The sequence below is a fragment of the Bradysia coprophila genome (assembly GCF_014529535.1).
Source record: "Bradysia coprophila strain Holo2 chromosome IV unlocalized genomic scaffold, BU_Bcop_v1 contig_144, whole genome shotgun sequence".
Lineage (NCBI taxonomy): Eukaryota > Metazoa > Arthropoda > Insecta > Diptera > Sciaridae > Bradysia > Bradysia coprophila.
Genome location: NW_023503373.1, coordinates 3009010 through 3026891, shown reverse-complemented (window position 1 = coordinate 3026891; position 17882 = coordinate 3009010). Strand labels below are relative to the sequence as shown.

The 17882-nt window shown below is 33.3% G+C and overlaps 1 protein-coding gene across 2 annotated transcripts in view; it reads right to left on the bottom strand.

The window, feature by feature from the left end:
* The window catches only part of LOC119071139 (zinc finger protein 423 homolog), a 52724-nt gene that overhangs the window by 8565 nt on the left and 26277 nt on the right, over positions 1-17882 (bottom strand). Inside the window, exons 1-2 of one of the 2 annotated variants that reach the window (XM_037175835.1) lie at positions 7464-7598; positions 1855-2141 (exon numbers count right to left, since the gene is read on the bottom strand). In XM_037175835.1, the coding sequence (XP_037031730.1) occupies positions 1855-2141; positions 7464-7542 (366 nt within the window). In that variant the 5' untranslated portion in view covers positions 7543-7598. Of the gene's footprint in view, positions 1-1854; positions 2142-7463; positions 7599-17882 lie in introns of those variants that run through there. The other variant, XM_037175834.1, reaches the window with a different exon arrangement.

Below are 17882 nucleotides of genomic sequence, written 5' to 3'. Positions count from 1 at the left end.
GTGTTTGAGTGGCACAAAAGCAGCGATTTTTAAAAAGGTGCTTTTTTGTGCATATCCTCTCCTTTTCGTCTATTATCTTTCGTTATTCATCTGCGTTGGTAAAGTAAGAAGTTCAGTTTTCGTTTCATAAAAGACTGTTTTATACGCAGAAACGACATAATATACTCCGGCTTATATACAGACATTGAAGACATTGAATGGAAGATATTTTATGAAAAATTAAAAACAACAAAAATATGGTCTAATGCCGCCGCCTCAATCGTATTTAGAAATGCTTGATCTTTGTGGCATTGCATTAATTTTATGATAATATACCGAGTATATTGTAGCGGTGTTAAACAATTTCTGAAGACAATTTTTTCTTTGACAACCAAGTGAGTTCATTTATCATCCGTATGAAATGAGAGAGATATATTTTGCAATGTAATGCGGTGTAGCAATGGTGAATATAAATTAGCACAACTGAATATAATATATACGAATTTGCGTCTTAAGAGTTTGTGGCCAATAGAAACTTAGTAAAATAAAACTTGGGCTTGTTAGCTTGTTTGCCTATTGGTAAAATGGTTGATTGAATTATAGTGTCCTCATGTGGCTCGGATATATTTTAGTATAAAATCAAAGCCGAAAATACCAGTAAGATATTCATCGGAAAGTTTCAGTAGTAATAGGACTCGGCTAATGTTTCAGTAGTAATAGGACTTGTTTCAGTAGTAATAGCACTTGGCTAATACTGACCGCCAAACAATCTCCGGATTTATTTAGTTCTAGAGCCTATCCCGTCTGTTATCGACAGCGAACACCGAAATAAGTAATGAGTTCTGGCTAATGTCTTAAAGTCTTTCGTACAAAATTTATGTTAGGACTATTGAAGTAGAAGATTTTGTAGCAATCTTTTGAAAATACAAAAGATGAAGTAGATTCAGCAGGTTTTATTGCAGTCTAATCTACTATTCACATTATCCATAAGAACTGAAGAATCATTTTAATTTTTTTTTATTTTGCAAGAACAACTCACATCGAAAATGTTCCCGTACATCGCTTACGACTTCGGATGCAGTATTATTTTTAATGTGATTAAACCAACTCTACAGTGCGTATAGCACAAAACATGTACAATGTGTACTGTACGTACACCACATTATGTAATGTAAGAGGTGGTAAACCTCTTCTACTGCAACAACGCGAATTGTGCATATTTAATGCAAGGGATCAGAAAAGGTGAACGTTTATGTTTATGGTCGTTTTGTGTTTGTCGTCTTTTTCTTATTTTTCTTGCGTATTGTGTCATAATGTCGTATATATATCCATCAAGTATGGTGTACGTATGCGTATTGTGATATGGTCTCTATGCGGGCATTATGGTTTTTCCGTTGGCCTTTTTATGTCAATGTTGATTGTTAAGCGTGTAAAGTGTTCTGCCTTAGTAACGTACAATTTCGGCAACTCGTGGATGAGAGATCGCTGGTTTCATGGTTTTGGCAATAAATTCCGATTGAAGCCTTGTCGAAACCTAACAATTTGCGGAAGAATTCTTAAACATCATTTGGCAGACATTTTATGTGGACGTTTATAAGAAAATGTCTGTGCTAATGAAGTAATAGTAGATTATGCACCTCTTGGCAAAATTGTTATTTTCACGTGTGTGACATTGTGGCCCTAGCGTGCATGACGTGCATGTACTATTTTATCTGTCGAGACTCGAGACCAGATAAATCGAGATAAATAAAAATGCGAGATTATCGTTCTAGACAATAAAATATTGTATGCAAAACCGAGATCATATGAAGTAACAATTTTAGGTACTCTAATGCGCGTTGTATACTTCAAAATAAAAATTCCAGAATCACTTACTTGTTCGTGCTTTTTAAGGTATCCCAATCTTGGAAATGATTTCTCACAAAATTGACAGTGATAAGTTCCTTCACCATTTTGCTGTGCCCCATCCAGAGTGGTTTTATCACTTTTCAGACAATTTTCATTTAACTTTGACTTCTTCATGGCACGTTCATTACCATTTTCTTCAATATTCGCTGTAAGCCGATTATTTTCAGCGTCATGAATTAAGGAATTTGGTGTTTCGGCTCCTTCAGTCGATGGCGACGGTGAAAAGCTGGATGATGTGTGCGATGAATATATGTCTGCGAAAAAAGGGATAAAATCCATCAATCATATTTAATCAATTTTCGGTTATATGCATTCGCCGATTTTGTGTTGATTAAATAATTCGGATAATGTCATTTCGAAAGGAAAACACATATAAATGTTCATAGGCATATAAGAAAACGAATACCCTTTCAATTTGACAAGTTATGTGTTTTTATAATACCATATCCACCACTTCACTAAACGGAATTTCACTTAACGAACCACAAATCCATTTTTTCCATTTAAAGACAATGATAACAAATGTCGGAAAATCCGTTCATCAATCACAATTTCGCTACTTGGCCCATTTTCATACATCTTATTATATTTTCGCATCAACTTGATGTTAAAAGATAATAGCCTGTTTATGTTCACGGCAATATGTAACAATATGGTATACAAGCCATAAATTCCTCACCCGTTTCGCAAGAAAAATCCACACATCACCTAACTGAAAAGTTATTCAGTTTCACCATGCAATTTTTTCACATTTTCAATGAGGGGTTCCTTTTATACGATTCCATAACTCAGCGTCGACGGTACATGCTTTATATGGGGATCATACTTATATCTTATGCCAAAACTGTACTAAGTCTACTTTCGAATCACACAGAGAGAATACCATATTATATGCCCATTAGTCTATGTTAGAATCAATTTTAATGTGGTTTGATGGTGTTTTTGCTCGTACGATCATTTTTCTTCTGCAAGGGTCCACGTATTCAATAGGAGGAGATGATATGGTTTATAAAATCATTCTCTACATCCAATTTATTTTCATTTTTTTGCTGTATGTAAGGGTTCGCTCAACACAAAAAGTTTAGTTGAAAACCGCAAATAGATTTAATACAGTGTTTAAAGAGAGCGAAGACCAGTTAAATTTAATTGGTCTCGGGGTCAGCTGTCAAATATTCAATTCATCAATGAAAAAAGAAATTGAGAGTAGAGCCCAGTTTAAATTTGATTTCTCTCATTTTGTCGTGTGACCCCGAGACCAATTTAAACAAAGTGGTCAAAAATCGCTCTCCTTAAACACTGTATAGCGTCAAACACCAAAATTTGGTTAATTCACGTCGGAATGACGACATTGACTGAAAATGTCGTCATCTTATTTTAGTATTGAAATTGTATGTGACCAGCTGGTGCAAAATAACGTATGCACAACAGTTCGGTTTAGCGATTGTAGAACGACTAACCGTGCTGCTTATGGCGTTCCAACTTGAGATCGTTCAAAATCAAGATAACGTACTGGATAAATAAAAGAAATATCTTCACTACCCCTTCTACCGGTGAAAACCTTTATGAAGCACCCATAGATTTTATGAAAATGTTCATTGAACCACAATGATCACCAACCAGGCGATGGTACATGACTTTATAATTTTGATGTGAGGTCCCATTTAGTTACAGTTGTTATTGACGGTGTCGTGTGCACTTTCCTGTTAATTCGAGTCACATCTAATTAAAAACAATTTTAGGCTAAAATCTCGAATTCAATTGTTTCATTCATTCAACATGATGTGATTTTAATTGATATATCCTATACGCCTAACGAAGAAGCCAATTACTCACACGAATATGGTACGCTATAATTGTTGTACACATCATCAACACCAACATTACACTTTTTTTTGTCGTATTAATAAATTGAGATTATAATGAAAACACTTAGATGTGATATACACCGTTTGTCGTGTACGAGCCACAAGTAACAAGAATGTATAAATTCACCAAATGTATATATAGTATATCCGACAGCTAAAACACCATATAGCATATTATCTCCTCCAACATGATGCTAATACAAAATGAATAATGTAAATGTTGAATGATTAAATTGTAACTGGTCTTAATTAGTGTTTCCCTTAGCTGTAATCATCATAATACGAACAAAAGACATGATAAAGTCTTGTGTCTTCAAATGTACGAAATGGTTTTTGATGTTGTTTTGTTTTGTGTGTGTTTGACTCGATGTTCCACTAATTGAATAGGAAGTGTTGAGGTTAATTCGGTCAATTGGTGTGAAAAGGAAATAAGGTGATTTGAACAAATATTTTGTGTTGGAAACAAGAATGTTTCTGTTGAAGATTACAGCAGAAACCGAAACCATTCAATCATTGGAGTAATCCGAATGCACGATTCTGGTAATCTTATTACACCAAATACGTTGATAATATGTTGAGTTACCTGATTTTATTGGAATGTTTTCTCGATATAAAAATGATGTAAAGGAGTTGATGCTGCTCCCGGCACTGCAAAACGTTCAAATATTTTCAGAATTGAAAATCGTGGGATTATTACAAGTTAGTATTGGCTTATTTGGAAATAGTGGGTTGACTGACAAACGAAATTTCGTCTCAGGTCAAAAATTAGTTCTGTGACATTTCAGGAGCGGTTTTCAATAACCATGTTTAAAGACATGGATGATCCAGAAGAATGAACAAAATCAATTTACAACCTGCTCTATACGAAAGTTGACCGTTACACAACAATTTCTCCACTGCGAAAATGCTTAATTACATGTGAACAATTTTCGGTTCTTTTTTTATTTTCCTATCTGAAAATCAACTTTCGCTTGTGGTATTTACTTCATTACTTAATCATTACTTTGTGATACTCACAAACTCACTCGTGTGTTTTTGAGCAACTTTCTTCGACAACTCTACACTCCCAGAAAAGTCAGTTGCTCAAAAACTTTCGTGTGAGTTTACTTTTATCACAGAGGCGATGAATTACTTTCGCAGCATCCAATGTAACCCACTACTCCTCGATACGTAATTAATTGTAAATCCACTTAAGCCAGTAATAGGTTTTATCACATACGCTCGGTGTTCGGATGTCAAAATTACTTAACTAGCAGAATAATTCAAAAATTACACTTCAGGTCTATGTTGTTGTCTCGTTTTCGCTTATGTGATAAAATAGAGTACACACTTGTCACTATCAGTCTCGGAAAGCCTCGACGTCTTCGTGACAAGTGTGTAATATATATTGTGAAGTGAATCGCTCAATGCAGAAAGTTCAAGTCAGAAAAATGTAGAAGACAGAATGATCTACATTTTGCTCCATTTGGCCAAAAATGTGCCGATTTAAAATCGATTTTAAGAATGTGTAGGCCAAAATTGGCATTAAAGTGGCAAGGTTCTTTAAAAAAGAATCATAAAACTAACTGACATATTTCTGGCTAAAACATTCTTTAAAACAATTTTTCACCATGAAGCCATGATGGATCATTTTTGGTCGAATGGAGAAAAATGTAGACCACAACCAGATCTATACTTTTCTCCATTTGGTTTCTTTTCTACTCATGTCAGGTCGAACATTATCAGGTTCAATTCAAAACAAGTTCTGATATTTTCAGGTCCGAACTTTAGCACTACACCAAAGAAAGCGTTGACTCTTCGCCAGGAACTATTTAAAAAAAAAAATCTTCAAAGAATTATAGAGAAATTTTAAGAAAAGAATTTTAGATTTTTTGAAAAATCGTTTTTTGCTTTTCAGAATAGTTCCCGGTTTTGCAATTCAGATCTATAGAATTCAAAACAAATTTGCTTTTATAAAATGAAATTTCCTCTTTCTTGATTTCATTCAATTTGTACTATTTGTAAAAAAAATCAAATTCAAGAAATAGATGAGTTAGAATATTTTCTAATCGCTAATTCTGAAATTTCAACACTGACAACTGACTATTTTATAATTAAAAAACGTCGATCCTGGTAAAAATTATGTGCTTTTCTAGTTTTAGAAATTACTTTCAACTTTCAATAATTGGCAAGACAACTTTCCCAATGACAATTTTAATTGATTTTAATAAATAATTTTAATTTAAGTGTCGAACTGACAATGTGATATTTTTGGAACTAGATTTATTTTTAGATCAGTTCGAGATTCTTTGCTAGAACATTTAGGAATCAACTGTGGTGATAAAGAATGAATTTTTGCTCTTGAATGGTGTTCTATCTTAAGAAAGTTAAGCATTTAAGTTTAACAGTTGTAATTACTAATTGAACCAGCATGGTTTCACTGTTTCAAATACACTACAGACTTTACAGGTTAAACAATTATTTTCGATTTTTCCATGGAAATCTCGTTTGTGCAGAATTATATATGTAAAAAATGGAACTGAAAAAAATACAACCTTTGAACTCTTGTAACTTTTTTCCAGTTTTAAAAGCTTTTCTAAGGTAAAAGTACTATTTAAATTTTATTTTTGCCACTTATTCTGCCTAATGTTGATTTGCTAAATTGTTGAATGGTTTATTAAATAATGATTTTAAACAGATGATTTTATTTTATAGTTAACTACATTTTGTAAATAAAAGCTTGAATAAAAAAACTTACAAGGAAAAATTAAATAAGTGGGAGCCAAAACTTATCTATCTAAATTTGCTTTTGAAACACTTAAGCGTGTAAAAGGCGATGAGTTAAAATAGTTAAGTTTTGGTACGCTTGTTTTTTGGTGAAAATTAGACCGTCGGGAGTATTTTTTTTAGATAAAAATCCATGTATAATCAAATCCGGCACAATTTTTTTTGTTATATTCCACAACCCTATCAAAATCCAATAAAAAAAAATCTCTAAAAAAACTTTAAAAAATTCTAAATAACTTCCAAAGTTCGGATGGTCTGATCACTTCATTATTTTTAGTTTCTGTGACGCCTTTTTATTTTATATAATGTGACGAAATAGTTATTTGGGGATCCCTCCATAAAGACTAAGAGAAAAATTGACTTTCTCAGTACACCTCGAAAACCGGCTTCCTTTTAAAAGTTTACAGCAGTCAGCACTTAAAAAGCACTTCAAAAATTTTACAAATAGGAACTTTTTGAATTAGTTCCTTAAAAAAAAATCACTTTCCGTCGGACCCTTGCACTTTTATCGATGTTATCTCTGATTTTAAGAAAAGCGCTCCATTTTAATTACATCCGAATTGAGAAAAATGAAGATTTTGTAGGGTACATGAATGCTAGAATAACTAGCATATTCAAGGATGGTAATGTAGATCTGAACGTTAAATTAATGTTTAACAAAAAAAAATTATTAGAACTAATACTTTGTTTCGCTTGCAATAGGGAATAGTTAGTATGTACTCTAGTCGATGTTATCTTATAAAAATGTAGATAATTAAACTAATGAAGTAAAAGATTTCTGTTAAATGTTTACTTCACTTTTTCAAATAGAAGAACTTAAAATATTATATCAAGGACTTTAGAAGAGAAATTATTAATTTAACTTTTACGAAATATATTTTTTAATGACGACTTATTAGTGTTGAACTAAATAAAAATATCTTTATATCCGTTTGTTCCACATACCTTCTTTAGTTTGTTGAATTTTTTCAATTAAAGTTTCAAGTCTCGAACTGGGACCACGATAGAACATTTTCAGAGCCATTCTGAATTAATTTATGTTTGAACTCTTTTTTTCTAATTTAAATTTTCCTTATGCAATTATTATCTAACATTTATTAAAACACAGTTTACAACAACAATTGCCCTTCTTTTATTAACTAATTTTGCTAATAATATTTCACTAAAACATTTATATTTGATCAACAAAATTCAATTCACATTTTCAACGCTATCATCCACTGTGGGTGTATACCAACTCACTAAAAATATTAATTAATTTTACAATAATACAAATATGTCCATTAAACAAAACAATTTTATCCTTAACGAACGAACACCAAAGAGTGACTGAATCTATTGGGACGCTGGCGCCCTTCTATATACTACGATTTATTTCAACATATACCGAGATTGAGGAGCATGGCACATTGTGATGGTGATGTTCAACGTGGGTATAACTCACATAATACCATCACATAAATGGTGTGTATCTCTCCAAGCCGTGTATATAAAATCGGATTTTATGTATACACATCGAATCAAAGGCAACGAACCAACTGAATCGAATAAACAAAAAAAGCGTATATATGGAGAGTATACGAGCTGCGAGACGACTGGTTTGAAGAAGAGGTACGATTCGTTTATAATATAAAAAAAGTGCTAACTGAAAATGCAAATCCGATGATATATAACTCCTATTTTTTCAATTGTTATACACATGCCCACGCTTTTATTAAGGAGCTGTGGATTGGTGTTAAAATGTGGTGACAATGGTAAATAATTTACCCAATCCTCGATAATACATTGGAATGTATCGAGAATTGTATACTGTGTTAGCTTTTAAAAGTAGGGGGAATGCAATGGAATGGAAAATTTAATTTGATTGCGACATAGTAATGTAAACACTCGATCAGCGAGAGAGTCACCAGCCGATTTTATTATCGATTTCAATTGCTAATGTAGACTAAATAATTTGTTATGTTTCGAGAGTTTAACAAAGGTGACTACATTCAGGAAATTCTTTCAAAGAGAAAGCTTTCAAGTTTGTATTCTAACAGACTAATAGAACTTAGTAGCATATTTTCGACCGAGACATTCTTCAAATCTATTTTTACCAGTAAGCTATGGCTCATTGTTTCCATGTTTCCAGGTTTCCAGCACGAGCTGGGGGCGAGTTCTGGAATCGAAATCGCTAAAAAGCCTTTTAGAATGCAATTGAAACAACGTTTTTCCTAAACGAGGGCGGTAATACGCGACAAAGTCGCGATATTTTAACACTAATTAGGAAATGATAGATTATGCACCTCTGTCTACAATGTTTATTTTGGCGATTGTACAGAGCGGAAGGTGTGCTGCATACGCTATTTTATCTTCCGAGAACAGATAAATCGAGATAAAAAAATTTGCTAGGGAGGGAAAATGGACTTTCTGTCCTTAGTGAAAAATCTTTCCTTCCTTCGTAAAGGGACGTAAATGTCATACTACACTCGGGAAATAATTTGATATTTCGTATCACGATGAGTAAAAGAACCTCGGGCTAAAGCCCTCGGACACTTTTACTCATCTGGATACGAAATAACAAATTCCTTTCCTTGTATAGAAATATACTATAACATGTGTCTCGGCGAAAAATATGTCACTGAGTTCTATGGGTCTTTCGTACCTAGTACCCTTGCAGTCTCAATCGATTATGTCATATTATGGAGATGATACAATAGTTGTCACTGAATTTCTGGAGAAAGGTTTTTTTTTTGAAGTGGTACAGCACACTTCACTTCTGAAGAGTCAATTTGATTGATTTTGATTGGTATTTACATTCTAGTCTCACATACTGTGTTCACAAATTTATAGCATAAATTAATGAAATTTAAATATTTCGCATCTAAAGTGACACGGCACATGTGCTGTTAAATAAACGGCTGCCAAGTCAAAATCAAAAACGAATGGAGAATATTCAAATTTCAATTAAAAACGTTAATGTGTTTTATATGTTGCATCGGACTGTGCCAATGTTTGCAATTTATTCCTTTATATGCAGCACATTAAAGAAGTGACACATCTTCAACCTCATACTCGTTCATAGAATGTGGCTCATAAGCTTGAAAATGGGACAGTACACGAATTTCTTTTTTTAATGGAACGATAAAATTTTACTGAAGTAGAACATTTCCATTGTGAAATAATGTTTGGTTCGATAAAATTGAAATTATCGAATTATTGCAGAAATTACGGGTAAATGGATGGTGATAAATTTTGTAAAATGTGAATGCAAAGCCTGTTTACTTCTTACGACTTTAATTGTCGAATCATTTAATTCTTTGGATCGAAGTGTTGACACTAAAAGTTTCACTTCGACATTTAATTTGCTGTATCACCTCCTTTCTATGCCAAGCTATAAGGAATAATGATGAGATCCTATAAACCAGAGATTACCAGCACGAATTAGGAAACTGTCAATAACAGATAATAACAGACAGAGTCTGTAAAAGTTTTAGTCCAATGGATCATAAATGTTGGCTTTACGTGAGCTAGCAGTTTCAAAAGCTCGCTCATTCGTTTTGAGTTTTCTGAAAGCGTCTGCCATTGATTGTGTTTGATGTGAAGCTCGAATTTAATTTTATCAAAACTGAATATAAACTAGTCTCATCGAACAGACACCCCACATTTATCATTACCTCATGTAAAGCTTCATGAACTGTTAATTAGTCGCATCCGTTTCCATTGAGACTGTTCCAAATTACATAATTCACATGAATTACATAAATATTCCTTGTGACTAAAATGAAAGCTTAATTTAAAAGACAACAAAAAAAATCACTTATCCAAAGTGCACAAACAATTTATAATAAGAATCGTAAAAATGTGTTAAACCACATCGCATCATTGCACAAAAGTTTATCATATCACTATCACACCGTGTGTATATAGGAACGTTTTGGTAGGGTGCGACCACGCCTGCTCCAAAAGGCGGAGTTTCGACTCAAAGTAACGATAAAGCAGATTTGTTATATATTTGAATTGTATCATTGGACGGTATATCTACATACATATACGGCAAACGATGAATGAGAGAATATTTATTCATTCCGTGATTTTTTGTTTGAGAGGTTTCCGTTTTTGTGGCGTTGAAATCTTTCGTTTATTTTATTTCGTTGTTTTTTTTTGTTGGTCAATTGCTTTTAGTTTTTCAATATCATGGATTGTATTTGAAGGGGTAAAAAGAGTGAAGAATGTTCCAATACCAATTAAATAAAAACGTTTTCACAAACAAAGTTTGCACAGTTATTCATACGAGAGTAATTTAAGGGATGGTATTTACAACAAAAAAACAGAAGAAGAAAACAAATAAATAAAACGCTTTGAAAGGTCATCCAACCATTGATTGCACACTTCATGTTATTGTTCAGTTTACATTTCATGTCGAAGAGGGTTTTTCACTTTTGCAACGGGTTGGTTGGCTATCATAACCGTAAATTTGAGATGAAGTCACGCTATCTAACGGAAATCTATGAAATAAGTGCTCTTTATATCAACATCCGGTGGCCATTGTATTTCGAATACATAGAAATCATTTCGTTTTGTTTGAATTCTATGTTAGCATACTTCCAGCTTTACTTGCATAACAACCAAACAGAAATTTTGTATGGTTGAAAATCGTCGGGTACGTTCTTCTGCGTGTTTTGTTTTCTCGTAATATTCAAATCAATTTGTTTGTGAGCTAAAATGTAAAACTCTTTACTTGGTGCTCCAGCTAAATAGCCTCAATGTAATCAACACGCAGAGAATAATAGGGGCCAATTTTCGCTTGAGGTTCTAAGCAGTCCGAGTGGTTTCTATGGTCTAAATGGAAAGTGATCTGTAGAGTAGAAGGTACCACTCTATTGTCCATGCTCATTTTCAACCTACCTGCGACTAGTAATTATGTTGCTATGGGTCGCGTATATTTTCAATTAGCCGCTATTGTCGTGTTGCGTTGAGACTATTTATCTCCGAAAATTTAAAGTTATAGTAGTCGCAAGTGTAGGATGGGCTGGGCATCTGCGGAGAACCGTTTAAAATGCACTGACTTTGAATTTTAAATTTTATGATTTTTGCACCCTTGCACCTCAACAGTCTGGTGTGAAGTTGAAAGTTAGCATCAGATAAGTTGTCAAATACTGGATCAACTTTTCAAAATTTTGACATGTGGCCGTATTGTCCTACTCTTAGAACTTCCTGTTTCATTTCGATTTTAACATGTGACGTCAGAATCCCACTATACCTATGTTCCTTTAACACACATACGGAAACTACCCCTAAAATCCTGCATGTTGTTAATTAAGAGCACTGTAGAATATACAACTCTGGGGTTCACAATGTGAATTATTCCTCTATAAAGTTGACTAATGTTTACAGTGTCGGACTGGCTACACTGGGAATTCGGGCAAATCTTGAAGGGTTGCTTTGATTTTTGTATGAAATTTTTAATTTTTTGGGCTAAAAGTTTATGAATGAAAGAACCAAAGGTATCTTGGAGTCGTTCTGATCTGATTTGATCAGGTTAATATTTTCCACTTTTCCAAATGTTAAATTTAACCTTTTGATAAAGATAAGCGATCAAGTTTGAATAATTTGATGTTTTTAGCAAAATTTATGTTGGAACTAATGAAGTTCTATTAGTACCGTACCGTCTGTGAAAATTGAAAATTAAGAGACAAGCTTTCCACTGGTGACCTCTGATGACATACTCTTTCAAGTAATATTTCGAATAAAATGTCGGATGTTACAGTAGAAGCTTTTCAATGTCTTTTCATATTTCTTTTTCGCTGTATTTTCATTCATTCTGTTGAAATCACAAAAGCCCCCTTTGTAATCAAGCGGTTCGGTTTCACTTCAAAGACATGTCTGAATTCAGCGATTTTTTATACACAAATAATCATTTTGCTTTTTGTCTCTGCTTTACACCTTTTTGAGTTTTGTGAACCTCATGCAAACTAGCTGCTTTTCGGCAATCTTTCATTAGAAATAATACTCTTTCCAGACACAAACTTTTACTGTTCAACACACCAGAGAGAATCCTCATTTCAAAGTAATAATAATAAATCATTTCGTGCATGAATGATTTTTCATGAGCACGTGCTTCATGTGTTAATCAGAATTATTTTCGTTGGTAATATACCACATAACAATTTGTGTCGGCTTTGAGAAATAAGCTTAAGCTAATATTCTATGTGGTCATGTACACCTTGAGGCACCTGCTTCGTATTATATTTGTTATTTATTTCGACAAATTACTTATTGAAGCAAAGAAAAGCACTTTGAAATATTGATGTCACGTTCGGTTCACACAAGACATTTGGTCTTGATTTTGGTGCTATTGAAATAACTCAAATGCAGTTAGAGAAACTCAAATCGATCAATTTGAAAAATGAGATGGTAAAATTTTAATTATTGTAAACGTATCGATGTTAAAGCCTCCCAAGGTTCACTATCAATAGTTCCACGACGCGACGATGTAATTTATTTTAAAAATTTGAAAATTGGCAGATACGTATTTTCGAAGGTAGACATATGGCAACTTATTGCGAATATCTAAGAAAGATCGGACAAAATACAGTTTATTTGATTTTCAAATTCAGTCTGTTCTTTCCCCGAAAACTTATAAAAAAAACTAAAGAGATAGACAGAGTATCTCTAGTAACTCTAATTCATAGAAATTGAGACCTCACACAAAACAATGTTACATCACTCACTTAATCGCTTAACTATGTGATGAAACCATTACTTTTCTAGATTACGAAATGTTTAAAAAAAAAATTATAGATCAGCCGGCTTATATGCGGTAGAACAACAACATGATGTATGTTTCATGCGTTTTATTTATTTATTTTCTACAAACTGATGAAGATGGTCATGGTGAATGATGACGGCTAAAGACTTTCAAGATTAACATCTTGATACGGGAAGTGTTATACATTTTCGTAAGAAGTAATAACAATTGACTGTTCACACATGACCGTAGAATGATGTGTGTATATTTAACGTGTGGTGGCAATGATTTTTTCCCTCGAAAAAAGTTGTAGGTAAATCACCTGCCACTTGAAATTTCAATTAAATGAAATCAAAATTAAATCACGTCCACAGAAGGAGTAAATCGTTACAGATGGGAACTTAAGAAACTTGTTATTGTAAAAAAAATTGATGGGCGCATATAGGCATATAGGCTTGATATTATATTAAAATTACGATCTGCAGATTTTTCGAAGTGAAGCTTTTAAGAAAACCATAGTCTGCTGATGGTAGAATGGAGAACGAAATGTATTGAATAGATCAGCGTAGTTGCTGATGTGTGGCAAACAATATTCATGTGAGCCTGTGAGCTAGTAAAAGACGTGAATATTGTTGGCATTAGTGGTTAACGTTAAATGTGGCACATAAACATCTGAAATGATTTCATTTTTGCTCGTCTCGTTGTTGAGTTGGATAGGCGCTGGATTTATAAACCAGAGGTTGCTAGTTCAGCCCAGCTGTAGGCATAATGAGCAAAAATGCTTTCACTTCAGAATTTGATGTCTAGTATGTTTCGCTAAATAAAAATTAAAATTTGTTGGTTTTACCAGAGTTCACAGGAACTCATAATTCTCATACATAGTCTGCTGACTGTAAAGTGGAATTATGTGGGCATTTATCAGTGCAGGAAACCACTTATCAGAAGCTAGATTTCATTGCATTGTTTCCTTTCACGGCTTTAATTCGTTGCAGCAATTAAATCTTAACTTAGTAGATTAATTGTGAACAAAATCAATATTCCTATCTGGTGCTTCAATGAACGTAATACCAAAATTGCACCGCCACTCAAAGGCGAAACGAAACTCATTTGAGGACGGGAAATTCTGGCTAATAAATAGTTGTGGCATCGACCGGGGACTATTAACACACCATTTTCATTGCATTCCACAACAACTTCTACAAAGTTTCACTTGCGCAAGAAATTAAGATGTTATTTCTCATGATTCATGAATAATGTTTGGTCGTATAATAAAATCTGTTCTGCATCTGCCCATAATATAATCCTTTATACAGAATATACGTACATACAGTTTAGGATTATTATTTCGAAGGCGTCTTTTAATACATTAAGTGACAGTAAACTATGTGGCACAAATTCTAAAGCCTAAATGGAATTTTGATGTTTTAAAGGGAAATTTTTATAGGAAAAATATGTTGAATTTGGGAATGTAATTAGAAACTTAAATTTAGGTGAAATAATTATAAGAATGTGAAGACTGTATTAAACTTTCAATGTAAATTAGTGGGCTCGATTTTCACGAGAGGGCTTTGTTGTAGTTCTTCCAGAGATTTTTTTAAAGTTTGGATATTTAATGACCGTACTTTCTTTGCAATGGGCTTGATCTTGCCTGACAGGTCAATGAGCAATTATTCGACCAAATGTTCATTGTTCTTTTATTGCATAAAACCTGATTTTTTATTTTATTTTTTGCATACACAAAATATATTGAGAAATGTTCTGTGCTTGGTCATATTTCTTGTACTTGAGCTGTTTTGAAATGACTTGAGCTGAAATTGGGTAATCGCTTTAAGTTAAACGGATGAGTTTTTGTTTTTGTTGATAGCAAACCAAATGAAGACAATGGTCACAATGTTTTATAATTTACAGCTATAATTGAATTTTACCTTCAATTCAAATTAATGAATTAAAAGTGCATGTCCCTGCTTCACGTTTTGATATGCTATTTTCAATTGATTCGCAGCGCAGCACTTAAACATAACATCACCCCAAACAACAACGAAAATCATCGTAAAGAGGGCGTCAATTTTATTTGCCTATATTATGAACCGTGTCCCTTTTATTGACTCTCTCCTGACGAAATGTTTTTATGCGGAAGAGCAAAAATACATACGCCAAATAGCTAACAATCAATTGTGCTGCGTGTTCGGTGTGATAGACAGAATTCTACCTTTCGTACAATAGCCTACATAACAGTCCTTATTCAATATATTGTTTTGGATGTGCATTTCTCAGGTTTTGTAGCCAGATGTAATGCTCGGAAAATGGGGAATATCTGCTGTTAGGGAGAATTGAGCGGGATAAAGTGATTTTTGGAGTAGATTACCATAAATGTTATTTTGATTTTTGAGTGATGAGGGTCAACAATTTGGGTTAATTTATTTATGTAGTTTAAGTGGAATGGTGATATAGAGGTCGAGGTGATGATTATTTAATACTGCAACTGTTTATTGATTAGGGTGATAGATGACATGTGGAGTGGAAGCCTAAATTCAAGTTATTTACTCGAAGCTAGAAGACAACTGAATAATTAGACAACAATGGTCTACTGGTCTATCGAGCAATATAGAGTGAAACTCAATTCTAATGTACATTTTTTGGTTATAACGACCAACGTAATGCGTGATGGATCGATCGCTCATCATTTTATTAATTATAATTTGTTACCTATGACGTCAATAAACTGCCCAAGTCTCAGATTTATATTTGTTTCGTATAAAGCAATTCATTTATGTTCGGTATCCCAAAAAGTACATTAACCCAAATAATCATCGATTAGAATATTCCATACGAAAATCAAAATACCATAAAATTCAATAAAGGAGGCATGGTTGAACAAAAAATAAAATAAATACAGAGAAAAAAACGAGCAGCACATTTTAACCACAAAACACCTTTTGATGAGGATTACATTTTTTTCACGTAAATTGACTTTGTGTCACGGTATGTTGAGTGCTGAGTTTATGGTTACTTATTGGATTGAATGGTTTGTTAGTTGAGGTTGAGATCGTTCAATCTCGTATATAATATAGATTTTTGTGTATCGTATCGAACAGGTGAAACAGTTAGTGAAAAAAAAAATGTCTATAAGGCGCTAAAGGTATATAAAGTAGAGGTTTTCTTCGATTGAAAGAGTTGAATTTAAAGAAAAAATAAAACTAATTTCACGTGCACAAGTGATTGATCAAAATGTAATTACCATGACGGAACCAAACATCTCAGCTATATCGTTGGTTGATTATTCATATAACTCTTCACCTTTTAGAAACAGCAAGCGTATCACGGTAAGAATTGGAAATCTGTTACTTCATTTGTTGAATGTATTGCGTAGCGTTTACCACTTCATTTGTTTATCCGATTCTTCTGCTAAATAAAAGTACATGATTCGTTGCAGCTGTTGATAACAGATGATTGACCGTTTCTGAAAGACTACAATTCGTTGAAATTTTCGAGTTTTCCGAGTTGAGGGTACTTTGAGGGATCTCCTGACTTCACCAACAACAGAATGGTTTTCAAAATTCGCTTTTAATAGAACATCTAGGAACTTTTCCCATTCGAAAAATATTTTTTTCGGGTCGAGAAGTTTCCGCGGGTGTAACATTTTTTCGTACGTTTTTCTACAAAACTATTTTCAATTTTATCTTGCAATAGCTCTTTGTGAAAACATTTTTATAGGGAGTCGGGACCTCACATTCGGAGAAAAATGGATTGTACTCGAACTACAATCGCTAAACCGAACTGGTGTGCATACGTTATTTTGCACCAGCTGGTCCCATTTGAAATTGTATGTGACCAGCTGGTGCAAAATAACGTATGCACACCAGTTCGGTTTAGCGATTGTATTACCAATAAAGTTACAAAAATTAGCATTTTGAAAAAAAAAATGGGTTATTTCATAGCACTGTAAAGCACCGCAAGAGTGCTATGATTATTCGTAAAGTCACTAGTATTCTCACGTCGAAAATTCGCAAATATAAAAGGTTTTCAAAAAATCGTGTTGGGAAAGCATTAACCGAATTTGTAAAATGTTTTTTTTAGCTTTTAAATTATCTAGAGAACTTGCTGTGTCGGTTAAGTTGGGTCTTGACGTTTTCGAAAACTTGACATACGTTAGTGATATCGACGGTAATCACATGGCTAATTTTAGTGAAGTTTAATGACCTAATTCTCAATATCAGACTTTTTTTCGTTGAAATCGCAGCGAACATATTTTATTACAGAACCGACTTGTTCAAGTAAAAAGAGTTACCAAGTTTGATGTATTCGGTTCAAAAAAATTAAAAATGACCTTGACGAAGATGATAGTGGGTATAATCGCAAGGTAAACGAATGATGAACAGCTATCTCTGGCAAGTGTGATTACATAGGTTCGACGCACATGCTAATAACTTATCCATGTAACTACGTCTTCCGTAGATGTCACTTCTTTGACATTTTTTTCCTTCAATTTCTCGTTTATCTACCGACATCCTAGAGGCCGTATTCAGAATACTTTTAAAATTCTTTTAAATCTTTAAATGTTTCCCTTATCATATCAATTAAATTTAAGTCACAAGAATACGCTTTTTTTTCCTTCTGCCCACACTGAGCTGAAC